The sequence below is a fragment of the Protomyctophum bolini genome (genome assembly GCF_963924005.1).
Source record: "Protomyctophum bolini genome assembly, chromosome: 8".
Taxonomy (NCBI): Eukaryota; Metazoa; Chordata; class Actinopteri; order Myctophiformes; family Myctophidae; genus Protomyctophum; species Protomyctophum bolini.
The window spans coordinates 8,651,269-8,678,399 of NC_137869.1; the positions used below are offsets into that span (position 1 = coordinate 8,651,269).

Consider the following 27,131-nt stretch of genomic DNA (forward strand, 5'->3'; position numbering starts at 1 on the left):
TTTACAGAAAAATGAATCATTGATATGTGATGAAAAAAAAGGTATATAAACTGAATTAAAATATATTATACAGTATAATTATTTTATTACTTATTGTAAATTGTCAATTGTTTTAAATGTATTTCATTTTGTACTATAGTGATATTAATACTAAATCATGATCAGAGTAATATGTGTCTCTAACTTCAATTTCTGTAATAATACTTTCAAATTTGTTGAAATATACATGATCTAAAATACTTCCGAAATCTGTAGTTGGATTTGTATTTAATTGTTTAAAGCCTAATCTTGACATGAAGGTCTTTATATTTATATCTTTTTCAGTATAATGGTCTTCATTGAAATCTCCTATTATCATAATTGTGGAAGTCGGAGATGATAGATACTTTACCATTTTCTTGAGAAATGTGTTTAATTCCGTAAGGTTTGTTTTAGGTGATCTGTACATAAGAATGATATATAGATCTTTATTTTTTACATGTATACATACGTGTTCTACTTTTTCTAATATCTCGATTTCTTTTTGAATTATTTCAATGGCAATATCTTCTTTTATATCTTCTTTTATAGCAAACATAACTCCCCCACCTATATCATATTCTGTCATTCCTGATTGTTTTGTAATTGGTGTTCATTGTTTTTAATTTAAAAGTAATGTTATTATTTTTCTTTAAGTGTGTTTCAGTAAAAGCTATTAGATCCAACATTTCGAGTTGGGAATCTGAGTTTATATCTTGTAAATGTGTTAGATAACCTCTGATGTTCAACAATCCAATTTTTAATGAATGTTTTTATGGTAATTGAGTTATCTTCCGTATATTTGGATTTTCTAGAGGTGATTGTCGTAATCGTATCATTTCTCTTTCTACATTCTTATCTACTTTGATCTTTTTAGGACTAAAATCAAGTATATATAGATCCCTTATCCTTTTCACTCGACTGAATGCTACATAGGCTTGTCCCGGGTTAAAACGTGAGCCCTTCATAGATACGACAATCTCTTGTATAGTTAAACCTTGAACCTTATGAATAGTTAATCCCCAAGCTAATGTCAACGGGAATTGAAACCTATTTGTTGATCCTGTTCTTCTGCCTCCATGGAAAATTATAGCTTCATGTCTGTATATTGGAACTGCTTCTGGGTAATTTTTATATTTACTATTAGACTTCGCATTAAGACCAACATCTTTGTCTTGGAATTTAACAAGTATTACTGTAACATAGGTGTCGTTTTTCTCAAAGTCAATATACTCAACAAGTCCTCTGATACCGTTGACTAATCCATCAGATACCATTACATTAGTAGTCAACATCACTTGTGCACCAATTGCTATACTGAGTGTTGTTGGTAAACCTCCTGTTTGTGATAGTTTACTTTTTGTGCAATCGAGATCAAATAACCGTGTGTCTTTATCTTTTCTACTATCTTCTGCCTTTATATGAAAAATAGTAATAGTAAATAGTAAGTGATGACGTAAGAGATATGGTCATCTGTGTAGTCTGGTCCCAGCAGACCAGGCACAGATTTACAAATTACAAATCACATTACAACTACATACAGAGTATGTAGTTGTAATTTGATTAGCAGTATACCGTGGTTACTTGGTTCCAAAAAGTGAAGCCAAGTTTTTTTCAACCGTAAGTCTGTGCCTGGTTTGCTGGGACCAGTTACAACATTACGTCATCGTTGAGAACTGGGACCAGAGTACATGGTGTGTGTATATGTATGACTAGCTCTCAGTGATGACGTAAGAGATATGGTCATCTGTGTAGTCTGTTCCCAGCAGACCAGGCACAGATTTACAAATTACAAATCACATTACAACTACATACAGAGTATGTAGTTGTAATTTGATTAGCAGTATACTGTGGTTACTTGGTTCCAAAAAGTGAAGCCAAGTTTTTTTCAACCGTAAGTCTGTGCCTGGTTTGCTGGGACCAGTTACAACATTACGTCATCCTTGAGAGTACATGGTGTGTATATGACGTAATGTTGTAACTTGTAACATTACGTCATATACACACACCATGTACTCTCTCAAGGATGACGTAATGTTGTAACTGGTCCCAGCAAACCAGGCACAGACTTACGGTTGAAGAAAACTTGGCTTCACTTCGAAGAGACCAAGCAAAATGATTACTTGCGCGCTCTGCTTGCGCAAGTAATAAATCCTGATTGGCCAGCTAGTCATTATACACCCCAGACCAGCCAAAGGAACATTTGGAGCACTGCACACCAAAGTATATCTGTATATACACAGACCTCCAACCTCAATTAGTATGTTGAAAATAAAAGCATTCAACACAACATGCATTCTCAGTTCATTTATTATTTTGTTCACAAAGGCTGCACATCAACCGTGGCCTGTTAATGGATGTTAGCGTTGGATTAGATTCAGACAAAAACAACAACAATGCTTTCAACCTTCTGAAAAAGTGATCCTGTAAAAAGCGTGATTCATACTTCTGGGCTGTGGTTCCCAAACATCTCAGCCTGTGACCCAAAAGAGACACAAATAGCAGATCTAAAAGCTCACAACCATTTTCACTCCTACTTAAAGTCATGTTCTCTAATTTATGGATTTTTTTGATTTCTTTGATTTCATCATTAAATTAGTGAAAGAGAATATAATTAAATTAGTTTTCAATTAATGCAAATGTTTTGAAATTATAATCAAAAAAACAAAAAGGGCCCGACCCAGTGGTTTTGGAAACAGTGCTTGGCTGTTAAAACCGGTGTCTCGCCACGTAGATCGGCTGTTTGGTAGAAGACACCGTCAAGCAAATGAGTATAAATCAAGAACTGTGCCGAGTGTGGTCTCTCAGATGAGGAAGACCACTCCTACAGTGCGAGTGTAGATGTGGTCTCTCAGATGAGGAAGTCCACTCCAACGGTGTGAGTGTAGATGTGGTCTCTCAGATGAGGAAGACCACTCCAACGGTGTGAGTGTAGATGTGGTCTCTCAGATGGAGGAAGACCACTCCTACAGTGTGAGTGTATAGATGTGGTCTCTCAGATGAGGAAGACCGCTCCTACAGTGTGAGTGTATAGATGTGGTCTCTCAGATGAGGAAGACCACTCCTACAGTGTGAGTGTATAGATGTGGTCTCTCAGATGAGGAAGACCACTCCTACAGTGTGAGTGTATAGATGTGGTCTCTCAGATGGAGGAAGACCACTCCTACAGTGTGAGTGTATAGATGTGGTCTCTCAGATGAGGAAGACCACTCCAACAGTGTGAGTGTATAGATGTGGTCTCTCAGATGAGGAAGACCGCTCCTACAGTGTGAGTGTATAGATGTGGTCTCTCAGATGAGGAAGACCACTCCTACAGTGTGAGTGTAGATGTGGTCTCTCAGATGAGGAAGACCGCTCCTACAGTGTGAGTGTATAGATGTGGTCCCTCAGATGAGGAAGACCACTCCAACAGTGTGAGTGTATAGATGTGGTCTCTCAGATGAGGAAGACCGCTCCTACAGTGAGAGTGTATAGATGTGGTCTCTCAGATGAGGAAGACCACTCCTACAGTGAGAGTGTATAGATGTGGTCCCTCAGATGAGGAAGACCACTCCTACAGTGTGAGTGTATAGATGTGGTCTCTCAGATGAGGAAGACCACTCCTACAGTGTGAGTGTATAGATGTGGTCTCTCAGATGAGGAAGACCACTCCTACAGTGTGAGTGTATAGATGTGGTCTCTCAGATGAGGAAGACCACTCCTACAGTGTGAGTGTATAGATGTGGTCTCTCAGATGAGGAAGACCGCTCCTATACAGTGTGAGTGTATAGATGTGGTCTCTCAGATGAGGAAGACCGCTCCTACAGTGCGAGTGTATAGATGTGGTCTCTCAGATGAGGAAGACCGCTCCTACAGTGTGAGTGTATAGATGTGGTCTCTCAGATGAGGAAGACCGCTCCTACAGTGTGAGTGTATAGATGTGGTCTCTCAGATGAGGAAGACCACTCCTACAGTGTGAGTGTATAGATGTGGTCTCTCAGATGAGGAAGACCGCTCCTACAGTGTGAGACTGTGAGTGTAGATGTGGTCTCTCAGATGAGGAAGACCACTCCTACAGTGTGAGACTGTGAGTGTATAGATGTGGTCTCTCAGATGAGGAAGACCACTCCTACAGTGTGAGACTGTGAGTGTAGATGTGGTCTCTCAGATGAGGAAGACCACTCCTACAGTGTGAGACTGTGAGTGTATAGATGTGGTCTCTCAGATGAGGAAGACCACTCCCTCGGACAGCATGACCTGGTTGTCGTCCTGCATGAGGCCCAGCAGTGTCTCGATCTCGGCCTCCTGGAAGTGCTGGTCCGAGTCCTTCACGCCCGCGTTGATCAGGGTCACCAGCTCCGTCACGGACACCGACTGGGAGCGCTTGGTCTTGAAGGCCTTCAGCAAGGCAGGCTTAAACACCTTCAGCCTGGGGCAGGGAGGAGACAATATACAGCATGCGTCTGCATTACACCAGTGGTTCTTCTCAACCATCATCTGCAGGGTCCACCCATCTGACCATAAGGCCTGTTTCTGTAACGTGAGGCAGCTTGATGTACAAGTACACCCCCTGGACATGACGCTAGTATGTCGCAGGGACTTACCCCCAATCCAACCCTTGATGCTGAGTGTCAAGCAGGGAGGCACTGGGTCCCATTTTTATAGTCTTTGGTGGACTGTGTGCTCATGATAAAATGGTTATATCATAGGAGGGTTGTAGACACTTCAGAAACTCGCCTAGCTGCCAGTGACATCGTTAAGGCATCTTTTTTTGTAATATTCACATTTTTATTAAGATGAATTGTATAATTAGTGTTAATGTTCTTCCCAAGCATAGACCTCATCCATCCATCCATATAAGTGTGACAAGAATGGTCTGATCAGTACTGACAAAACACATTTGCATCCCTTCTTAATTAAATTAAATTAAATCTTAATTAAAGTTGCCCGTTTTGAGGATTCATTTACGTCATATTTAGCAGAATTATCAGCTCTTATCATCAATCAAGCATCATCTAATACTGGCCAATCAGAATGCCTGTTGCCTGTGATTGGTTGGCTCATTTTCTAGTTTACATATGACGTAGATTTTCCCTTCAATGTCAATGGCGTTTAATGTTTGTTTAATTTACGTCAAATTTAGCGGAATTCTGACGTGATTTCCCCGTTCATTGTCAAATATTGAGAGGGGGGGGGGGGACAAGATTTAGCGACATTTGACCTGAATTCCAGTTTCATTGTCAATGGCAAAATCTTGAGACGTGTGGGGACAAAAGCCGTTTATAGAATTAGTGGGTGATCTAAAGGTTTGAGGTCAAAAGTCACAACAGTTGTTCAGCATGAGGAGACGCATGTGTGTATCAAATAAAACTATCAAAACTGTTCCATACCTCTCCTGGCGGTCGGCGTCCGTCTCCTTCCTCCTTCCACTCTGAGAGATGGCTTTGGGTCTTAGACTGCGCTGGGCTAAGATACAAAACACATGCGCTGTGTAATTTAGACCTGAGGCCGATTCTAAAATAGAGTCCTAAAACCTACGTTTTTCTGAAAACCTTAGTTCAAATTTGTATTGTTGATATGAGACAGAGGTGTGTGTGACACAAAGGGGCAGAGCCGGCATTAAAGGTAAAACAACATATAGGTTACACCAGGTCTAAATGGGTTAAGATAATCTACCATACATATTCTATAAGTTATATTGTATTAATTACCATACAGATTGAACACATAGTGCTGCTTTGAGTGGTTTAAAAAAAATGAACAGCATAATGTCACAGCAAAAGCGTATGGTTTCCCATCGAGGTAAACCTACCATTGTCTGGTTTCCCATCGAGGTAAACCTACCATTGTCTGGTTTCCCGTCTAGGTAAACCTACCATTGGCGTCGTCTTCAGTGAAGGCGTAGGGGTCGTCTTCCTTGTCCTTCGCAGCGTCGCCATCTTCGGGCTCTGCCTCTTTTGTCCGTTTCCTAGACTCGGCCAAGTCAGAGGCGTTATTAATTATGTATCCCACCAATGTTCTGGGAAATCCCTGCTGTGATTGGCCAGTAGTCGCTGTGATTGACAGTTCTCGTTTTTGCAACCAAGCGTGCTATTGAACATCTTTTAAGTCTGTGTGTTGGTTAAAAAGATATTGAGGCAATGGAAAAGTATTAAAAAGTGTTTGACATGTCAAAAAGTTTGACTACTTAAAGCTACTTAAAGCATGATGAAATCTTGATGTTTTTGCCTTATACAGGATGTAATGAGTACACATATTATGCTAATAACTCAAATTCCTCAACGTGCAACCTTTAGCAACCAAGCTTAATCTCATCTTCTAAGCCTGTAGATGACATTTGAATCATAAAAGTTTATACTAACCAACATTTCTGGGTCTAACATGGGACTTATAGGGGGCTTCCAGTAGGAAACCATGCAAGGCACCAACCTGCACATCGGGAGCAATTAGGGGTTCAGAGTCTTGCTCAAGGACATCGATAGCTCGGGCCCACCTACCTCATACTCCTCTGGCTCCCAGTGTCCTGACTCTGACTCGTCTGGCTCTGACTCTGGCTCTGACTCACATCCATGTCCTCGCCGTCATCTACAACTTTACGTTTCTTCGTCTTTTCAAGGATCTGAAAACAAAGCGACACACACACACACACACACACACACACACACACACACACTAAACAAAACGAGCAACAGCTGGTGTCTGTATCCATACGAAGACAAATCTTCCCCAATTCCCGACCATCATTACATATCAATGACATGCCTTTCACCAAAGAGAGAGACAAGCAGATCCCAGATCAAAATGTATTCACGTGAAGAAAATGTGTAAAATATTCAAAATATTTTAGATTTACTTCCTTGCCACACTGGCAGTGTGCACAAACATGATTTGCGAGAATGCAGTGCAGACACACACAGATGTAGCCGCAGACACGTTAGACGAACACTCTTCTAGACGGCTTGTCCCTTGAAGCATCCGATATAACAAGGCGCTTCACGGATGCTGATGTTGTGAGCTTATAGATCGGTTATTCTGAGCACATGACTCCACGATGGAGAACATACATTTGGCCCCAACGCAGAAAAAGTCTGGAGATTTCTGCCTGATGCAGCGGTTTGTATGCTCACCTTTTTGAAGTAGGCGGTGGTTTGCATGCTCACCTTTTTGAAGTAGGCCGTGGTTTGCATGCTCACCTTTTTGAAGTAGGCCGTGGTTTGCATGCTCACCTTTTTGAAGTAGGCATACTGCATGAGTTCCAGGGCAGCGTCGGTGTCCTCCAGTTCAATGATCTTACTCATGCGCACTTTGGCAACAGCCGTGGATAATCGAATCATCGTCTCCAACGCTCGAGCAGTCACTGGCATCGTCTGAGGACAGAGAAACCAAGACAATAGTGTATTTTATTATTATTAGTGATTTTATTGAGTGGAAGCTCACAACACTTGAAGTTGACTTCAGATAGTGAAAATAGCAGATCTATGACATACCCAAAATATTGATTGACCAATTGATTTGATGAAATTATGAATGATCTTTGATATTGGATTATTAAATGGATGAATAGCAGACCCGTGCTGCGTCACAGTTCATCTGCTCGTGGCTGCGTAGCTTGGCGTACTCCTCTGCGATGTGGTCCGATGCTTCCTGGCTCAGAACGGGCCGAACCAGCTTGGCCACGTGGATGTACTTCCTGATGAACTCCATGGTCACCATCTTCTCTCTGGTCACCAAAAACAGCATGGCATCAAAACCAAACCAGTGTTGATTTTGACAGACAATTTTGTTTAAGTTTTTTATAGTTTTTATAGTAATAACATTTTTAGATTTAGGCATTTGTGTCGCCAGAAATGTTTTAGTGTCATGATATTTTGTCGACTAAAACTAGACGAAGATAATTTGACTGACAGCTTAACACCCGAGCGCAAGCAAACATAGTGACTTGTCTTTTAGTTCTACTGGATCTCTTCTCCACTAGTCACTCTGTAATAATTTTAGTCTAGTTTTGACGAAATTGTCAATATATTTAGTCTTCATTTTAGTCATAGCTTATTTTGTTCGTTAGTGAAAGAAAAAGGTAATTCGAACATTTTTGCGGATGGGAACCGCTCAAAGTGTCCTTGAGCAAGACTCTGAACCCTAATTGCTCCCGATGAGCAGGTTAATGTCTTGCATGGTTTCCTGGTGTGTGGAATGTGTGTGTGAATGGGTGAAATATAATGCACAATCTATGTAAAGCATTTTGGATAAAAGTACTATATAAATGCACCATTTACCATTATTTACCATTGCGTGTTGCATGGCTACATTAACATGTGCGTTGCGTGCGTGTTGCATGTCTACATTAACATGTGCGGTGCGCGGTGGAGCACCTCTTCTTGCGGTGGCCGTGGAGAATGTTATCTTTCTTCTCGTAGATCTGCAGCTCCTGCTCCGAGGCCTCCGTGATGTTAGGGTCGTCGGTGGCAAATATGTCCACGTTACTGCCCAGGGGCATCGCTAGACAACAACAAATAATATGTCTACGTTACTGCCCAGGGTCATCGCTAAACAACAACATAATAATATGTCCACGTTACTGCCCAGGGGCATCGCTAAACACAACATAATAATATGTCCACGTTACTGCCCAGGGGCATCGCTAAACACAACATAATAATATGTCCACGTTACTGCCCAGGGGCATCGCTAAACACAACATAATAATATGTCCACGTTACTGCCCAGGGGCATCGCTAAACACAACATAATAATATGTCCACGTTACTGCCCAGGGGCATCGCTAAACACAACATAATAATATGTCCACGTTACTGCCCAGGGGCATCGCTAAACACAATAAATAATATGTCCACGTTACTGCCCAGGGGCATCGCTAAACACAATAAATAATATGTCCACGTTACTGCCCAGGGGCATCGCTAAACACAACATAATAATATGTCCACGTTACTGCCCAGGGGCACCGCTAAACACAACATAATAATATGTCCACGTTACTGCCCAGGGGCATCGCTAAACAACAACATAATAATATGTCCATGTTACTGCCCAGGGGCATCGCTAAACACAATAAATAATATGTCCACGTTACTGCCCAGGGGCATCGCTAAACACAACATAATAATATGTCCACGTTACTGCCCAGGGGCACCGCTAAACACAACATAATAATATGTCCACGTTACTGCCCAGGGGCATCGCTAAACAACAACATAATAATATGTCCACGTTACTGCCCAGGGGCATCGCTAAACAACAACATAATAATATGTCCACGTTACTGCCCAGGGGCATCGCTAAACAACAACATAATAATATGTCCACGTTACTGCCCAGGGGCACCGCTAAACACAACATAATAATATGTCCACGTTACTGCCCAGGGGCATCGCTAAACAACAACATAATAATATGTCCATGTTACTGCCCAGGGGCATCGCTAAACAACAACATAATAATATGTCCATGTTACTGCCCAGGGGCATCGCTAAACACAACATAATAATATGTCCACGTTACTGCCCAGGGGCATCGCTAAACAACAACATAATAATATGTCCACGTTACTGCCCAGGGGCATCGCTAAACAACATAAGAATATGTCCACGTTACTGCCCAGGGGCATGGCTAAACAACAACATAATAATATGTCCACGTTACTGCCCAGGGGCACCGCTAAACACAACATAATAATATGTCCACGTTACTGCCCAGGGGCATCGCTAGACAACAACAAATAATATGTCGACGTTACTGCCCAGGGGCATCGCTAAAGAACAACAAATAATATGTCCGCGTTACTGCCCAGGAGCATCGCTAAAGAACAACAAATAATATGTCCACGTTACTGCCCAGGGGCATCGCTAAACACAACATAATAATATGTCCACGTTACTGCCCAGAGGCACCGCTAAACACAACAAATAATATGTCCACGTTACTGCCCAGGGGCATCGCTAGACAACAACAAATAATATGTCCACGTTACTGCCCAGGGGCATCGCTAAACACAACAAATAATATGTCCATGTTACTGCCCAGGGGCACCGCTAAACACAACATAATAATATGTCCACGTTACTGCCCAGGGGCATCGCTAAACAACAACAAAATAATATGTCCACGTTACTGCCCAGGGGCATCGCTAGATAACAAAATAATATGTCCACGTTACTGCCCAGGGGCACCGCTAAACACAACAAATAATATGTCCACGTTACTGCCCAGGGGCACCGCTAAACAACAACATAATAATATGTCCACGTTACTGCCCAGGGGCATCGCTAAACAACAACATAATAATATGTCCACGTTACTGCCCAGGGGCATCGCTAAACACAACATAATAATATGTCCACGTTACTGCCCAGGGGCATCGCTAAACAACAACATAATAATATGTCCACGTTACTGCCCAGGGGCATCGCTAAACAACAACATAATAATATGTCCACGTTACTGCCCAGGGGCATCGCTAAACACAACATAATAAATTAATAATATGTCCACGTTACTGCCCAGGGGCATCGCTAAACAACAACATAATAAGTCCACGTTACTGCCCAGGGGCATCGCTAAACACAACATAATAATATGTCCACGTTACTGCCCAGGGGCACCGCTAAACACAACAAATAATATGTCCACGTTACTGCCCAGGGGCATGGCTAAACAACAACATAATAATATGTCCACTTTACTGCCCAGGGGCATCGCTAGACAACAACATAATGATATGTCCACGTTACTGCCCAGGGGCATCGCTAAACACAACAAATAATATGTCCACGTTACTGCCCCGGGGCATTGCTAAACACAACATAATAATATGTCCACGTTACTGCCCAGGGGCATCGCTAAACACAACATAATAATATGTCCACGTTACTGCCCAGGGGCATCGCTAAACACAACATAATAATATGTCCACGTTACTGCCCAGGGGCATCGCTAAACACAACATAATAATATGTCCACGTTACTGCCCAGGGGCATCGCTAGACACAACATAATAATATGTCCACGTTACTGCCCAGGGGCATCGCTAAACACAACATAATAATATGTCCACGTTACTGCCCAGGGGCATCGCTAAACACAACATAATAATATGTCCACGTTACTGCCCAGGGGCATCGCTAAACAACAACATAATAATATGTCCACGTTACTGCCCAGGGGCATCGCTAAACAACAACAAATAATATGTCCACGTTACTGCCCAGGGGCATCGCTAAACAACAACAAATAATATGTCCACGTTACTGCCCAGGGGCATCACTAAACAACAACATAATAATATGTCCACGTTACTGCCCAGGGGCACCGCGAAACACAACAAATAATATGTCCACGTTACTGCCCAGGAGCATCACTAGACAACAACAAATAATATGTCCACGTTACTGCCCAGGGGCATTGCTAAACAACAAATAATATGTCCACGTTACTGCCCAGGGGCATCACTAAACACAACAAATAATATGTCCACGTTACTGCCCAGGGGCATCGCTAGACAACAACATAATAATATGTCCATGTTACTGCCCAGGGGCATCGCTAAACACAACATAATAATATGTCCACGTTACTGCCCAGGGGCATCGCTAAACACAACTAATAATATGTCCACGTTACTGCCCAGGGGCATCGCTAAACACAACTAATAATATGTCCACGTTACTGCCCAGGGGCATCGCTAAACACAACAACAAATAATATGTCCACGTTACGGCACACTGGGGCATCAATATAAAACAGCATGGAAGATGGCAGTTAAAACCACATACTGTACATTCTAGCGTCCCAGTTCTGGGGCAAACACTGGGTGAAAATGGCAGATCTACAAGCTCACTTCAAGGGAAAGACTCAATGATAGTCTGGCAGAGTTCGGGAACATACTGGGTGCAGATTCAGATAATACGCACAAAGGAAAATAAAATCTGCATTCCCTGTAATAGTCTTAAGAGTCTTGTTTAATAATGATAAAGGATGAAACCAAACGGACGCGTTTTAGAACGCGTCCGTTTGGTTTGCTGCTTTGTCAGTGTTGGAATTTACAAACGGAAATGACATGTTTATATAGAATTTCTGATTAATGAAACTATACAGCTGTGTCTCATTAAATGACATTCATAATAATAAAAAGCGTAGAAATTGCAATTAAGGCAGCCTTTGCAGGGCAATTTACCTATAATGTGGTAATGTGGACATGGAATGTTGAGGATGTATGAAGTTATGGAGTATTTTGGTTGTGAGCTTGTAGATCTTCGCAAACAAAAAGGTCTAAGAACCCAACAGTGGTGGAAAAAGTACTTGCATGTTTTACTTGCGTAAAAGTATCAAAGGTATCAGACAGCTGTGGGACCACTGGACCCAGTCACCTGACCCGTGTGTTCTGTGTGTTCTGTGGGACCAGCACCCTCACCCGTTCCCTCCTGCTCTCCGGGCGTGCGGTAGCGGTGCATGCGCAGCACGTGCTCAGAGATCTGCTTGTCGCTCTCGGCGTCCATGGTGTCCAGGACGATAAACAGCAGGTCGAAGCGAGACAGCAGGGAGTCCTGCAGGCCAATGTTCTCCATGGGAGTCTTGTACTGGTCGTACTGGAATGATAAAAGCAACATTAAATCTCAAAAACTGAAAATGTAACGATGATGTTTTAGGGCCGACCAGCTGAAGAAATCACAGATTTGAGGCATTAAGGTTGCATTTATGCGACCATTCATGTTTCTGGAAGATGCTTCTAAACGTGTAGTTTTATCACTTTATCACATCATAAAATAACTAATGACCGAAAATAGCTACCTATCTACAAGCTCACAACATGTCTTATGAGGTTGTAGATTTGCCATTTTTGCTCCGCAGTGCCATGTCATTAATTCCCCTCTGGAGGTCAATAAAGGGCTATCAATTCTACCCTACACACAGCCAAAGTAACCTGTGATCGATTTACAACAAACATCAATCAACACTTTTAGATGAAACACTTTTATCATAGAATAATGTATTAAAAGATAACAAATTATACAATCGCACAGGGTTTTATTTGTCACTCGACACGTCAAGCTTTCGGGGGTGTGACCATTTGGCACAAATCCGGGCAGAAATCAGTACTATCCTCTCTCCACTCACCCTGCCATACACAGGATTATTATTATTATTAAATCAGTACTCTCTCTTCTCTCTCTCTCCACTCACCCTGCCATACACAAGATTAATATTATTATTAAATCAGTACTCTCTCTTCTCTCTCTCTCCACTCACCCTGCCATACACAGGATTAATATTATTATTAAATCAGTACTCTCCTCTCTCTCTCCACTCACCCTGCCATAAACAGGATTATTAATATTATTAAATCAGTACTCTCCTCTCTCTCTCTCCACTCACCCTGCCATACACAGGATTAATATTATTATTAAATCAGTACTCTCCTCTCTCTCTCTCCACTCACCCCGCCATACACAGGATTATTATTATTATTAAATCAGTACTCTCTCCTCTCTCTCTCCACTCACCCTGCCATACACAGGATTAATATTATTATTAAATCAGTACTCTCCTCTCTCTCTCCACTCACCCTGCCATAAACAGGATTAATATTATTATTAAATCAGTACTCTCCTCTCTCTCTCCACTCACCCTGCCATACACAGGATTAATATTATTATTAAATCAGTACTCTCCTCTCTCTCTCCACTCACCCCGCCATACACAGGATTATTATTATTATTAAATCAGTACTCTATCCTCTCTCTCTCCACTCACCCTGCCATACACAGGATTAATATTATTATTAAATCAGTACTCTCCTCTCTCTCCAGTCTCCACTCACCCTGCCATACACAGGATTAATATTATTATTAAATCAGTACTCTCCTCTCTCTCTCCACTCACCCTGCCATACAAAGGATTATTAAATCAGTACTCTCTCTCCTCTCTCTCTCCACTCACCCTGCCATAAACAGGATTATTATTATTATTAAATCAGTACTCTCCTCTCTCTCTCCACTCACCCTGCCATACACAGGATTATTAAATCAGTACTCTCCTCTCTCTCCTCTCTCTCTCCACTCACCCTGCCATACACAGGATTAGCGGCGGCCAGCACGCTGCAGCGGGCGTTGAGGCGTGCCTGGATGCCCGCCTTGCAGATGGTGACGCGGCCCTGCTCCATCACCTCGTGGATGGCCGTGCGGTCCATGTCCGACATCTTGTCGAACTCGTCTATGCACACCACGCCCCGGTCCGCCAGCACCATGGCCCCGGCCTCCAGGCGCCGCTCGCCTGAGAGGGGAACAACACACACAGTTTGGCCAAAGGTACGACTGATTGCTGCAGGATAGGCCTACTGTATAGCAGTGGTTCACAAACCACTGCTATACAGTATACAGTATCCTGTATAGCAGTGGTTCCCACACCATTTAACTCAAGAAAGTAAGACGTTTGCCCGGGACAGAACCGGGAAAATGGAAGACTTATGTATCGGCAATGAATTCACTACTTCTTAAACAATCGTTTTCCAATTCATAGAATTTTTGGATTTTTCGTTGATTTCTTCATGAAATTCCTGAACGTAACTTTGCCTTTTTTTAATGCTTTGAAATAAGAAGGAAAAAAAAGAAGAAAAAAATACAAGGAAACAAATAAAGGGAGCCATAAAAATGTGTCCGTGACCCCCAAATGGGTCCCGAGTCCCGACAGTTTTGGGAAACGTATAGCACTTCATCAACCGCCCCAAAACAACCAGTGAAGAACCGCCCTTTACCGGTCTGTGTCCACCCAAAACAACCAGTGAAGAACGGCCCTTTAACGGTCTGTGTCCACCCAAAACAACCAGTGAAGAACCGCCCTTTACCGGTCTGTGTCCACCCAAAACAACCAGTGAAGAACCGCCCTTTACCGGTCTGTGTCCACCCAAAACAACCAGTGAAGAACCGCTCTTTACCGGTCCATGTCTGTCCAGCCAAAACAACCCGTGAAGAACGGCCCTTTACCGGTCTGTGTCCACCCAAAACAACCAGTGAAGAACTGCCCTTTACCGGTCTGTGTCCACCCAAAACAACCAGTGAAGAACCGCCCTTTACCGGTCTGTGTCCACCCAAAACAACCAGTGAAGAACTGCCCTTTACCGGTCTGTGTCCACCCAAAACAACCAGTGAACAACGGCCCTTTACCGGTCTGTGTCCACCCAAAACAACCAGTGAACAACCACAGTGTTTATACCCGTCTCGGTGTCCGTGGTGACGGCGGCGGTGAGACCCACGCCGGACGAGCCTCGCCCGGTGGTCGGTATGGCCCGGGGGGCCGTGAAGAGCACGTAGCGCAGCAGCTGGGACTTGGCCGTGGACGGGTCGCCTGAACCACCGCAAGGAAGGGACGACAGTTTATTGTAAGCAAATATCATTTAGTTTTAGTTTTAGTCACTGTCTTTTGAATAAAATTCGTTTTGGTTTCCGTCACATAGTCATCTGAAACCTGACCCAGGGAACCAGTGGACTAGATCAGCAGTTGACAGATTTACGCAAGTAAAACTCTGTTGCAAGTAAAAAAAGTCCAGAATTCAAAATGTACATGAGTAAAGTACAAACGTATTGGAATCAAAATGTAGGCCTACTTAAAGTACCAAAAGTAGAAAGTAGTAGAAAGTATAATGTTCCATTTCATACGATTTCAATATGTATGAAATGCCTTTTGTTGATGTTTTGAAAAAAGCAAATCTGCCATTTTCAAATCAAATGGCCAAAATGTATATATAGGGCTGAAGTCGTTGATGTGCGTTTTAATCTAAAAAGTAACTAGTAACTAAAGTGTTCAAATAATTGTAGTGGAGTAGAAGTACAATATTCGCTTCCGAGATAGTTGAGCATCAGCAAAAGTATTGAAAATAATTCAATAAAGTAAAAAATTCAAGAAAATCTTCAAAAGTGTACCAATAGTACAGTAGCCTACTTGATTAAATGTACTTAGTTTCTTTGCACCACTGGATGTCTCAAGGTCTACTCATACTCCAGTTTTAGGTGATAAGGTGACCACTGAAAACCACAACACGACATCACGCCGCGGTGGTAAGCACTTCACCACCCCAACATCTCTTTTTAACCACCGTTTCGGTGGTCACCTTATCACCTAAAACTGGAGCATGAACGGGCCTTCACTGACCTATCAGAAGGATGTTGATGTCTCCTCGGATGCGCGAGCCGTTCTCCAGGTGGGTCTCGTTTCCGCCCAGCAGAAGACACAGGATGGCCTTCTTGATGTATTCGTGGCCGTGGATGCTGGGCGCCAGGGAGCGGCTGAGGTTCTCAAACACGTCCTCCAGGACAAAACCACACAGACGGCGTTAGTAGACTCCTTTTTCTTAACCCATTTTGACCTGGGAACGATTCTATAAAGGTCTTCTAAATCCTGTCAGTTTTCTGAAAAAGCTATGTTTCTATTTCAGTCGGTTCTTAAATTTTTCAAAAATAGCTAAAGCATAACATAATGCTTACACCAAAAGGGGTGGATTGATTTCTTTTGTAGCAGGTTTACTGCACAAATCGCCTGACAATTGTATTGGCCAGACGAAATGTCACAGTGACCGGTTTGAAAGTGCATGTGTGCATACTCTCTTATCATAAGCATAAGTTACCTACTTTGTTATAGACTTTACAGTATTTTTTTATCTTGTTGATGTCATCAGCAGAAAACGTTGGCACAACTTCCTTGCTCATTAGTTTGATGTTATTGGTCAGCAGAATGGTCCTATAATAAAACAAATGATATTATTGGTCAGCAGAATGGTCCTATAAAACAACAAACAAACACACAAACGACAAACTGAAGGTAGGTCTCTTCTCTTGTAAATTTGAAAATGACCAGTGGTGAGAAAAGTACATATTTTTTCAGCTATTAGTGTAGACTTTCGTCTTACACAAACATTAAATTCCCATTGACAATGAATGGGGACATTACGTCATAGTCTGAGCAAATCGGCCTATTTTTGTCCTACACAAAGTCAATACTATACCATATAGACACATTGTGTGATCTACAAGCTCACAATGTGTTGCATTCACTTTCACTTATCCTGTGTATCCTTTATTATGAGTTCTCTCCAAGCCCCCAGAGTGTCTGGGAAACTTTGAAGCCGCCCCACTCTACTGGCCAAAGCTGGAACTACAGGCAGGCAAAAATAATACATGCACAAGCAAATGAGCGCACAGCTGGGGTTTAACAGAATACTCGATTCAGTTCATGGGGAACCGCATTTCCTGCCATTTTTTGAAAAATGTTTGAAAATGTCCAATAGCTATCAGCTATTTTGTAAATTCTTTGGAAAGAAAAAAATACAACATTAAATGTGTCTTTGTATATATAAGTTATTTATCTGCATACTGTATATGTGAAATTTGTGATTACGAAGCCTATAAAAGGCAAACGGAAATGCAAATTGTAACGCCCAATAATGTTCAATGCAAAAAACACAATTAAATCGCAATTATTTGTGCGACAATAATCGTCAACTTAAATTTGTAATCGTGACAGGCCCGTCTACTCAAGTAAAATAAAGGTACAGTTGGTGAAGCTGCTCTGCTTGGCAGGCAGACAACGGTACATATATGGGTTCTGACCTGAAGGTACCGTTGGTGAAGCCGCCCTGCTTGGCGGACAGACAACGGTACATATATAGGTTCTGACCTGAAGGTACCGTTGGTGAAGCCGCCCTGCTTGGCGGGCAGACAGAGGTAGGTACATATATGGGTTCTGACCTGAAGGTACCGTTGGTGAAGCCGCCCTGCTTGGCGGGCAGACAGAGGTACATATATGGGTTCTGACCTGAAGGTACCGTTGGTGAAGCCGCCTTGCTTGGCGGGTAGACAGCGGTACACGCCCACCAGCTGGACGCGGTCGCCGGGCTTCACCTTGTCCACCAGGTCGTCGTTGACGATGATGTCCACGGAGCGAGGCAGCTGGCCGGCGGGGGCCTTCTCGGGCATCTCCTGCACCGTCATGGTCTGGTGGTCCTTGTACGTGCACAGGCCGAACTCCGTCTCCAGAGGGTTGTTCTCCTCGTCCTGAGAACAGAGACGCACCGCGGCACAGTCCGGCGGGGCACAATTTAACCCATTTAGGCTCGACATCAGATTCTAAAAATGTCTTCTACATCCTGACAGTTTTCTGAAAAAGCTATGTTTCTATGTCAGTCTTTCTTCGATTTTTCAAAATATAGCAGACCTACAAGCTCGTAGCGCGCCACTCGGTGGCGCGCTATGAGCTTGTAGATCTGCTATTATTAAATAGCTAAAGCATAACGTAATGCTAACACCAAAAGGGGTTCCCGTCCCAAAATGGGTTAACCATCTCGTAAAGACCCTCCCGCCCACACTCAAACACACAAACACCCCCCTCCCAGAATATTGTCTCTGCCCGGGTAGAAACCTCATGTGAAAAAACCCAAAACATTTCAGGATTCAAATTCTGCTCAAGTAGCAGGTCTACAAGCTCAAAATATGGTGTGAAATGCAGATCTGCTACTTTTGATGCTTGTTGTGTGTGAAGCTGTAATATGCTTAAGTTCTCTTAGGAGATAAGGTTTCTGCCCGACAACAACAATATTATGGATGCTGGGGTTCAAGTGGTTAAATGAACACTAATACTGCGTTCACGCTGGCAGATGCAAAAGATATAAGACACAAAGCTGGAAGGGAAGGCGTTACCCTAGTAGGATATATGGCGCTGGAGGGGAAGGCGTCCAGTGAAGTGAGGTCAGTGTATTTCCTCTCCATGCTCTTCTTGGTGGCGGCACAGTAGTGGACACTCCTTGTGATTTTTGGTCTCACCAATGAGCCTTGAAAAGACAACACAGACATGTAATGATCAGAGGTTAAGTAAGAGAGCACACGCAATGATAAACAAAACTAGGTGCCGAGAGAAGCAGAAGGCGCTGGAAATGTACTTCATTTAACCACTTAGGCCTTATACACACACACTTCATTGTATGATGAATAGTGAAAATATCCCATCTGCAAGCCTGCAATGAGTTGTGAGCTTGTAGATCGTATAGGAAACGAAAGAAAGGAAAAAAAGGTAATCAGGTAGTCTCCCTGGCTAGTACAAAAGCATAAAGGAATCAAATTAATCTCCTGTATCCCGGAATTTGTCCTAATAGTTAGCCGCAGTTAAAAGTGGATAAGAGTGATCCAAGACAAGAAAAGTACTTTTGTACATTTGGTGACGATGCCTTCCAGACAGACCAGGTTCCCGAGGGAGCGGGCGGCCAGGGTTCGAGGGCTCACGTGTCTGGTGCCGAAGCTTCCCTCGAAGCCCACGTGGAACTCCTCAAACTGCTTGGCGAAGGTGGCGTCTATGGAGGACACCAGGTCCTTCAAGGCCCTCTGGAACGCGATGAGTTCACTGAACGCATCGCTCAGCAAACTGATCAATCAACATAAACGGAGATAGTGAGAATATTTTCACTCGGATAAAACTTTTATTTTATTTTGTAGGATTCAAGAATGTTATGTTTTCTCTGAAATTGTATATTTCAATGACCATTGTCAAAATACACTTGAAGGCCTATTACATGTTCATCAGCATCATCTGAAATTTGTGTTGCCATCTTCAGTCACAATTTTGACATTACTTTCAAAAGCATTTCAAAGAAAGCCAAAGGCATATTCAAGTATTCACATTCCAGTTTTAGCTGATAAGGTGACCACCAAAACAATGGTTAGTAAAAACAGAGAGATGTGTTTGGGTGAGTGATGAGTTGCTTATCACATAAGCTATGGTGTACATGTACATTTCCGGTGGTCACTTAGCTAAAACTGGAGTATGAATAGGTCTACATTAGGTAGGCTACTACAGTACATTCAACTGCATTTAGCTTGCTCATACAAAAAGGTCAGTAGATAGATAGATAGATTTCTTTATTTTTGTGTCATGCACCAAAGGCGCCCAGCCCACATGGACTTACAGGACACACCATATCATTGCATTCAATATTGCATTGTGTACAATAAACAGATATGTTTTGTCAGTAACATAATTGGTCACCTGGGGGCGCCAAATGCCAATGCATACGACTGATTCCCAAATCTGGCCTTTGGGGGTAGTTTTATTGCATATCACCAGGTTTTTTCAAAATGCAATGTACTGCATCTGAAAACTGAGTTTCAAAACTAATTCATGAGATTCTAGCCGATCACAATGGGATTTACACATTGCTTGCTTCCATTTAAAAAATACACATTTTGATACCAAAATTCTACATACTTTTTTTAATAGACTTGCTTATTAGTTATTCTGCATGGTAGCTTATAATTGCCTTGTTGCAAATGGAGATAATTCATTCAAGTAAGATCCAGTAGCGAGTAGCCCAATGTTAATTTTATGTTACAACACTAACAACAGCTAGGGTTATCATCAAAAGGGGGATTCAGAACTTGTAGAAATTAATTTCACAGCTATAGAGTCCCTGTGCCCCATCTAATTAGACCGCTAAAATTAATGTCATTAGCATTCACTTGCTGGAAGTAGCCTACCTCTCATACAGACTGCTCATTATATTGACTTTCCCCCCAATTTGAGAGTTTAATAATTAAAAGACAAACATGCGTCATGACATGGGGCCCTGTTAAAAGGGCTGCCCAGCTGTGGCATCCTGCAGCAATTCTGTTCGAAGGCTTTTAAGTTTTAACGGTCAAAGAAATATAGATTAGAATGATGTCACTCACGCCCTTGCTCGCTTCTCATTCCTTCTCCTCAGGTCGTTGATGTTGACAATGAGACGATATCTGTTCTCAGTCACCATGTTCCTCACTCTCTCATGATAGATGCCTTGTTCTTGCTGCGGTTTGGGGGAATCAAGTCATTTGTAATTTCTTCATAGCAGGCTGTTGTAGTCTAGACTTAGATAGCATGCCGTTTGGACAGATGCTAGGTTCAGTTGTTTACCTGGCTGTATGTTTTTTATCGGTATTTAGACAGCATATTTATACAGATAGTAGCCTATCATCAGTTTTTAAAATGCATTTTTTTAGACAGATAGGCCTATACTTAGCCCCGCTCGGAACCGTACAGTTTGTTTACACTACGTAAAGTGTATCGTAAACAAACTGTATGTAGGGTTCCGAGCGGGGCTATATATAGCCTATACTGTTCTCTCTGCATTGTGCTTTTTTTTTAACCTATAGTTTCTTCTCTAGAATGCACGTTTACTCTGCTAAATTCCAACCTTATTGTAGACATTCTACTCTTCAATAGTACATTTGTTTAATGAATACACGGTGACACGTTGTTTTGCCTCATACATCATCGTCCAGAAAGTCCAAGTATTCCCTCTGTGCCTCCCTGAGCTCCAGGTCCTCGAAGCCTCCTGCAGCGTCCATGTTGTCACTGACACTGGTGGACTCACTCAATGTTCTGTCACTGACACAGGTGCACTGATGGTGGACTCACTCAATGTTCTCACTGACACAGGTGCACTGATGGTGGACTCACTCAATGTTCTCACTGACACAGGTGCACTGATGGTGGACCCACTCAATGTCCTGTCACTGACACAGGTGCACTAAATAAGGCCTCATTCACACGTAGCGAACACCAATCAAGCAAATGTTTGGTCGTTTTTTTTGTTTGTTTTTGGGCCACCACATTGCTTTCAAACGGGAGTCACATGGTTTGATCAAACACTTGTGTTTGATGAAGGTGGAGGGGCAGAACACCACCAGCAAACAAACACAAATGATGTGATAAAAATTCTGATTCTATGATTTTAGTGGACGTTTTGCTTTGTGTCCACTTGGGGGCACTCACGTCATGCTTTTCAAGCATACATTTGTGGAATATAATTATACTGTGTCAGATAGATTCATCAACTTGAACTTCTTAACTGTGTACACACAAGATACACACACACACACACACACACACACACACACACGTAAGGCCCACCCATCTGAACTTAACACTTGTGTGTAAGGCCCACCCAACTGAACTTAACACTAGTGTGTAAGGCCCGGCCGGCGGCCACCCAACTGATCTTAACACTACAGTGTGTAAGGCCCACCCAACTGAACTTAACACTAGTGTGTAAGGCCCACCCAACTGAACTTAACACTAGTGTGTAAGGCCCGGACTACCCAACTGATCTTAACACTACAGTGTGTAAGGCCCACCCATCTGAACTTAACACTAGTGTGTAAGGCCCACCCAACTGAACTTAACACTAGTGTGTAAGGCCCGGGCCACCCAACTGATCTTAACACTACAGTGTGTGAGTGTGTAAGGCCCATCTGAGTGTATGTGTGACTTGAGATTTTTCAAGTGGGCCGTGACCCAGTAAATGTTGAGAAACCCCAATAGGATGATGATATTGTTCATGTTGGCTCACTGGAAACACTCTGCCACACCAGTGTGTCTCAAAGTGTGGTCCAGGGACCCTCACGGTTCATTGAGGGGGTTCCAAGTAATTAAGATTGGCCTTTGAGGGATTTTTGATTAATAAATCACACCCGTGTGAAGTGAGAGGTGCTAATATATTAAAGTCTAACTCAAGTTGATAAGGTGATGTAATGGTGATGTAAAACAAACGGTGCCAACACAAACATTAAACGCCATTAACAATAAAGAGACAATATGACGCAATGAAGCACATTATGACGTACATTTTCCCTTCATTGTTTACAAAACAAACATTGAAATAAAGACAAACCTAGCTGTATCAAAAATACACAAATGGATGTTTTACCCTCTTTGGCATGATCTATTGTTACTTGTTAGGTATGTCCATATTATGACCACAGATATGCTCTACAAATGTAACCACTTGAACCCCAGCATGCCTATTCTGAGGTGAACATCTGCCAAAAATTGCAGATCTACCAGCTCAAAACGCGACACGTTAAGCTTGCGGATCTTCTATGTTTGGTGAAGAGAAGAGGTCTTTTCCACAAAGTCTCTTTGTGTGGGTTGTCATATTACCTTTCAGGCTAAAGCGTAGGCCACAAAATGCACAACTATAGGGTTTTTCCCCAGTATGAGTCCTTTCGTGTAATTTAGCGTTACCCTTTTGACGAAAGCTCTTGTCACAAAATCTACAGCCATATGGTTTTTCCCCTGTGTGAATCATCACATGCATCTTCAAACCTGCATTTGAAGGACATTTCTGGCCACAGAATGTACAATGAAAGCCTCTATGAGCCTTTACCCCTTTGTCAGTCCTCGTGGGCGGAGTTTGTTCTTCCAACAGCTCGTCGATCATGACGGACGACGATCTTTCACTTTTATTTTTTCTTTGTAACTTTCGTACCGGCTGAGCTTGGCACGTCTGCTCCCAGTCGTCGTGGTCGTCGCCGTCTTCGGTGTCAGAGTGGTACGACAGAGGGCAGAGGAGCTGCTCCTCAGCTGGTGGTCGAGACGTTCCACAGTCCAGGCTGGAGTTACTCTCCTCCTCCGGTTCCTCTTTACATGTGGGAAGGTGCAGCGAGTCTAGTGGGCAAAAAGGGGAGAAAAAACATGAAATGTTTTAACCTTTTAACCTTTTCTCCATGCAGCGTTTACGCCGTGCTTTGCACCTGTGGTATAGTTGAAGGGAACTAATACTGCACTGTGAGAATCCATAGCAATGTTATTCCAATGTAATACTTTGGTACAAAAAGGTTTGAGAAATACTGATTTAGAAGGCATTTGTCGAATCGGCCTCAGTTTAAAGGAGAATTCCATACTAAAAGGCTTTCTTACCTTTCTTTGTAGTTGTTACGTCCCCACCAAAGAGGTCCAGGTGTTATTTTGTGCAAAAGCTCCTTATTAGCTATTTTCCCTACCATAAGCCCTCAATGAATTGCATTGAATTGAATGGGGCTATGGGGTGTTGTGCTAATTCGCTTATTTCCATCGCTCAAAATTATATTTTTTTTGTATATATCCTCTCTTCATAATGTAAATAATATCCCAAGCGGCACACTTTACTACTTATTTCGATGGAAATAAGCAAATTAGCATAACACCCCATAGCCCCATTCAATTCCCATTCAATGCAATGTAATTGCCATATGGTAGGGAAAATAGCCAATAAGGAGTTTTTGCACCAAAAAACACCTGGACCTCTTTGGTGGGGACGTAACGACTACAAAGAAAGTAGAAAAAATAAGAAAGCCTTCTAGTATGGAATTCTCCTTTAAGTGGTTTGCAGGTTAATTCAACTCTCAGAGTTGAATTACCACTGAAAGATTGGAGTTCCACATGTTTAGGTCAGTTAACCTTGCTCTTACCTTGGGAAATGGGGTAGATTGGGTGGCTGGCCGGGCGGTGCACATATCCTGGGGCGTTGGTCCTAGCGCAGCTGTCCAGGGCTTTGGATCCTGGGGGCCGTCCTCGGTAAACCTCTCGGGACCGGCCTGTGCCTCTCTTCACCACCGGTCCGTTTGTTTCCTGTCTCTCTGTCTCCGCGGAAGCGCCTGAATAAAGTATGAAAATATAAAGATAAATCCTAAAAAAACAATGAAAATGCCAAAGATTAATCTTAAAAAACAACTTTGTCTTCCGAGAGCTCATCTGAAATTTGAGTCCCCAACTCATTTTCCCATGCCAACTTAATTGCTGATGTAGTGCCTAGTGGGCCCCTGCTAGACTGATCATGTTATTTAAGAAGGGTAACTGACTTGATTGTGAGTTTGTGACAATTACCGGGGCATAATACAAATCTTGGAGCCATCTTCAATGCTGATGGAAATGCCTGAAACTCACTTGCCCTACATGTAAAGCACCTAAACAAACTGATTCTCTTCCTGTCCTACATGTAAAGCACCTAAACAAACTGATTATCTTCCTGTCCACCAACTATGATGAAAGTGAAGCTCTCTCAAAAGTGGGAGAAAAAGGTTTGGTCATTTCAAATGAGATTTCAACAGATATTGTTTATTAAACACCCCATTCAAACCGGGTCATTTAAAAAATGTAACTACTTTGACCAATTTTAATATATAGTGCTATGAGCGTATGCTCATAGCACTATGAGCTAACTATACTATACTACTATACTATACTAACTTATTGTAGATCTGCTATTTTTGAAAAAATCCTGAAAATTTGTGCAAAATCTTTGAATACAATATATATAAGTGAACATTTCGAAATCTTTATTTCTGGGAGTTGCTGGAATACAAATACCTATATGACCTATATGTATACAAATACATATGATTTTGGGGGTCCTTGACATGATAAAGTTTGAGCACCTCTGATATAGAAACATAAGTTTTTAAGAAACCCGTTAGTTAATTTGTAGAATCAGCCTCAAGTCTTAATTTTGTATTACTGTAGGAGCCATGAATTGGTTTATCGTTAGGTTTTATATTTGGTCAATGAAATGAATGGGCCGTCACTGGTGTTGATTGATTGACGGGCATATGGGCTGACCTCAAAACATCACCTGTTCACCTGCTTGGCGAAATGTGAATCGCAGTCTGTGGCTCCAAATGGTGGCGACAATGCCGAAACATTCATGTTGACGGGAGAGAAGATCAATCAGATTCAAAGATTATATATTTGAGAAATTGGATCAGCTTGAGGCTGCAGTCACACTGTTGAGACAGCCGTCTTATCAAAGTCTGATGAAACACGGAGGGGTAAGACAGCTCCAATTTATTTCCAATGAGAGTCACGTGGTTTGATGAGACAGACTTGTTTTATGCCTTGTGTCTTCCCCCCCCCCCCCCCCCCCCCCATGAAACAAATGGCAGCGGTGGCCGAACGGTTTGCGGAGTGGTCTTGATATCGGAAGGTCGCTAGTTCGTATCCCCGGACCGGCACGTTAAAATGACCACCGCTGAAGTGCCCTTGGACAAGGCATTGAACCTCTACCATGAAATGTTCTATGAGCAGGGCCTGGCTGTAAACAAGTTCTTGAGCGTAGTCCAGTTACCCTGGGTAAACATAGTTCCTTTCCTTCCTGACAGGCGCCTTAGACGACGACAAAATCAATTTATTTTCTAAGCATTTGTTTTCACTAGTGTTTTACGTCTTTATACATAAATTAGAGGCTTAAACGTACCTGAAACAGTGTTATTACACACAGAAATAGCTCCAAGGTGATTTGCTGAAATAAGTTTAATTTAACTCTCATGGCATGCAGTATATATATCAAATCAATTAACTGAAATAAGTTTAATTGAACATACTATCAATAAAACCATCAAGGCCTGGGAAATTAGCCCAAATATATAAAAAACCAATATTTTCACAAACCATGAGAAGATGCCTTCTGTTTTTGATATAATCTTTATTGACAAAAGAAAACACACATTAACAAAAGATCTGTCCACAGATTTTCCAAATGCACCGTGGCTCACCCATCTGAACGTGTAAGGCCCACCCATCTGAACGTCACACTACATTAGTGTGTAAGGTTGAACATCACACTACATTACAGTGTGTAAGGCCCACCCATCTGAACATCACACTACATTACACTACAGTGTGTAATTACGAGATCTTTCAAGGGGGCCCTGACCAGAAAATGGAGAAAGCACACACAAACCTCTCCACTAATAGTTTTCCTATATGAAAAAAAAAAACATAAAAAAGAAATGTCACACACATTTTTCCAGTGCATATGGGAGACCTTGTTGACAGATTTGGAAGAGATTTCCAAAAATGAACCAGTATATAATGTGTAAAATCTATCATTTACATTGGAATGAACGAGCCTGGCTGGAAAGTGTCCAAGTGGGAGTGTCTAAGTGGTAGAGGGCGGGGCTTTGCTAAAGGTGAGATGAAGGCTCTGTTCCATTCTGGTCGAACAGAGTCAGGGTGCTGATATTGTTGGTTCTAACTTCTAAGTAATTAGGATTGGCCTTTGAGGGATTTTCGATATAAAAATACACAAATGGATGCTTTCCCCTTTGGCATCAATGTCCATATTATGACCACAGATATGTTCAAATGTAACCCCAGCATGCCTATTCTGGGAACATCTGCCAAAAATAGCAGATCTACAAGCTCAAAACACGCTACGTTAAGCTTGCGGATCTTCTATTTTTGGTGAAGAGAAGAGGTCTTTTCCACAATATTTCTTTGTGTGGATTGTCATATTACCTTTCTGGCTAAAGCGTTGGCCACAAAATACACAACTATAGGGTTTTTCCCCG

The 27,131-nt window shown here is 42.3% G+C and overlaps 1 protein-coding gene across 1 annotated transcript; it reads right to left on the bottom strand.

Moving 5' to 3' along the window:
• Window positions 1-4,218: 4,218 nt before the first annotated feature.
• mcm3l (MCM3 minichromosome maintenance deficient 3, like) lies at window positions 4,219-21,371 on the bottom strand (the record flags this gene model as incomplete). The annotated part of the gene is made up of 17 exons (XM_080769692.1): window positions 4,219-4,426; window positions 5,388-5,463; window positions 5,874-5,965; window positions 6,495-6,616; window positions 7,224-7,364; window positions 7,567-7,717; window positions 8,367-8,493; window positions 12,425-12,599; window positions 14,075-14,283; window positions 15,223-15,354; window positions 16,159-16,312; window positions 16,635-16,743; window positions 17,818-18,056; window positions 18,699-18,829; window positions 19,208-19,416; window positions 20,718-20,830; window positions 21,294-21,371. 17 exons carry the CDS (start codon window positions 21,369-21,371, stop codon window positions 4,219-4,221), a joined length of 2,466 nt encoding a protein of 821 aa, XP_080625818.1.
• Between the last annotated feature and the right edge of the window lie 5,760 nt (window positions 21,372-27,131).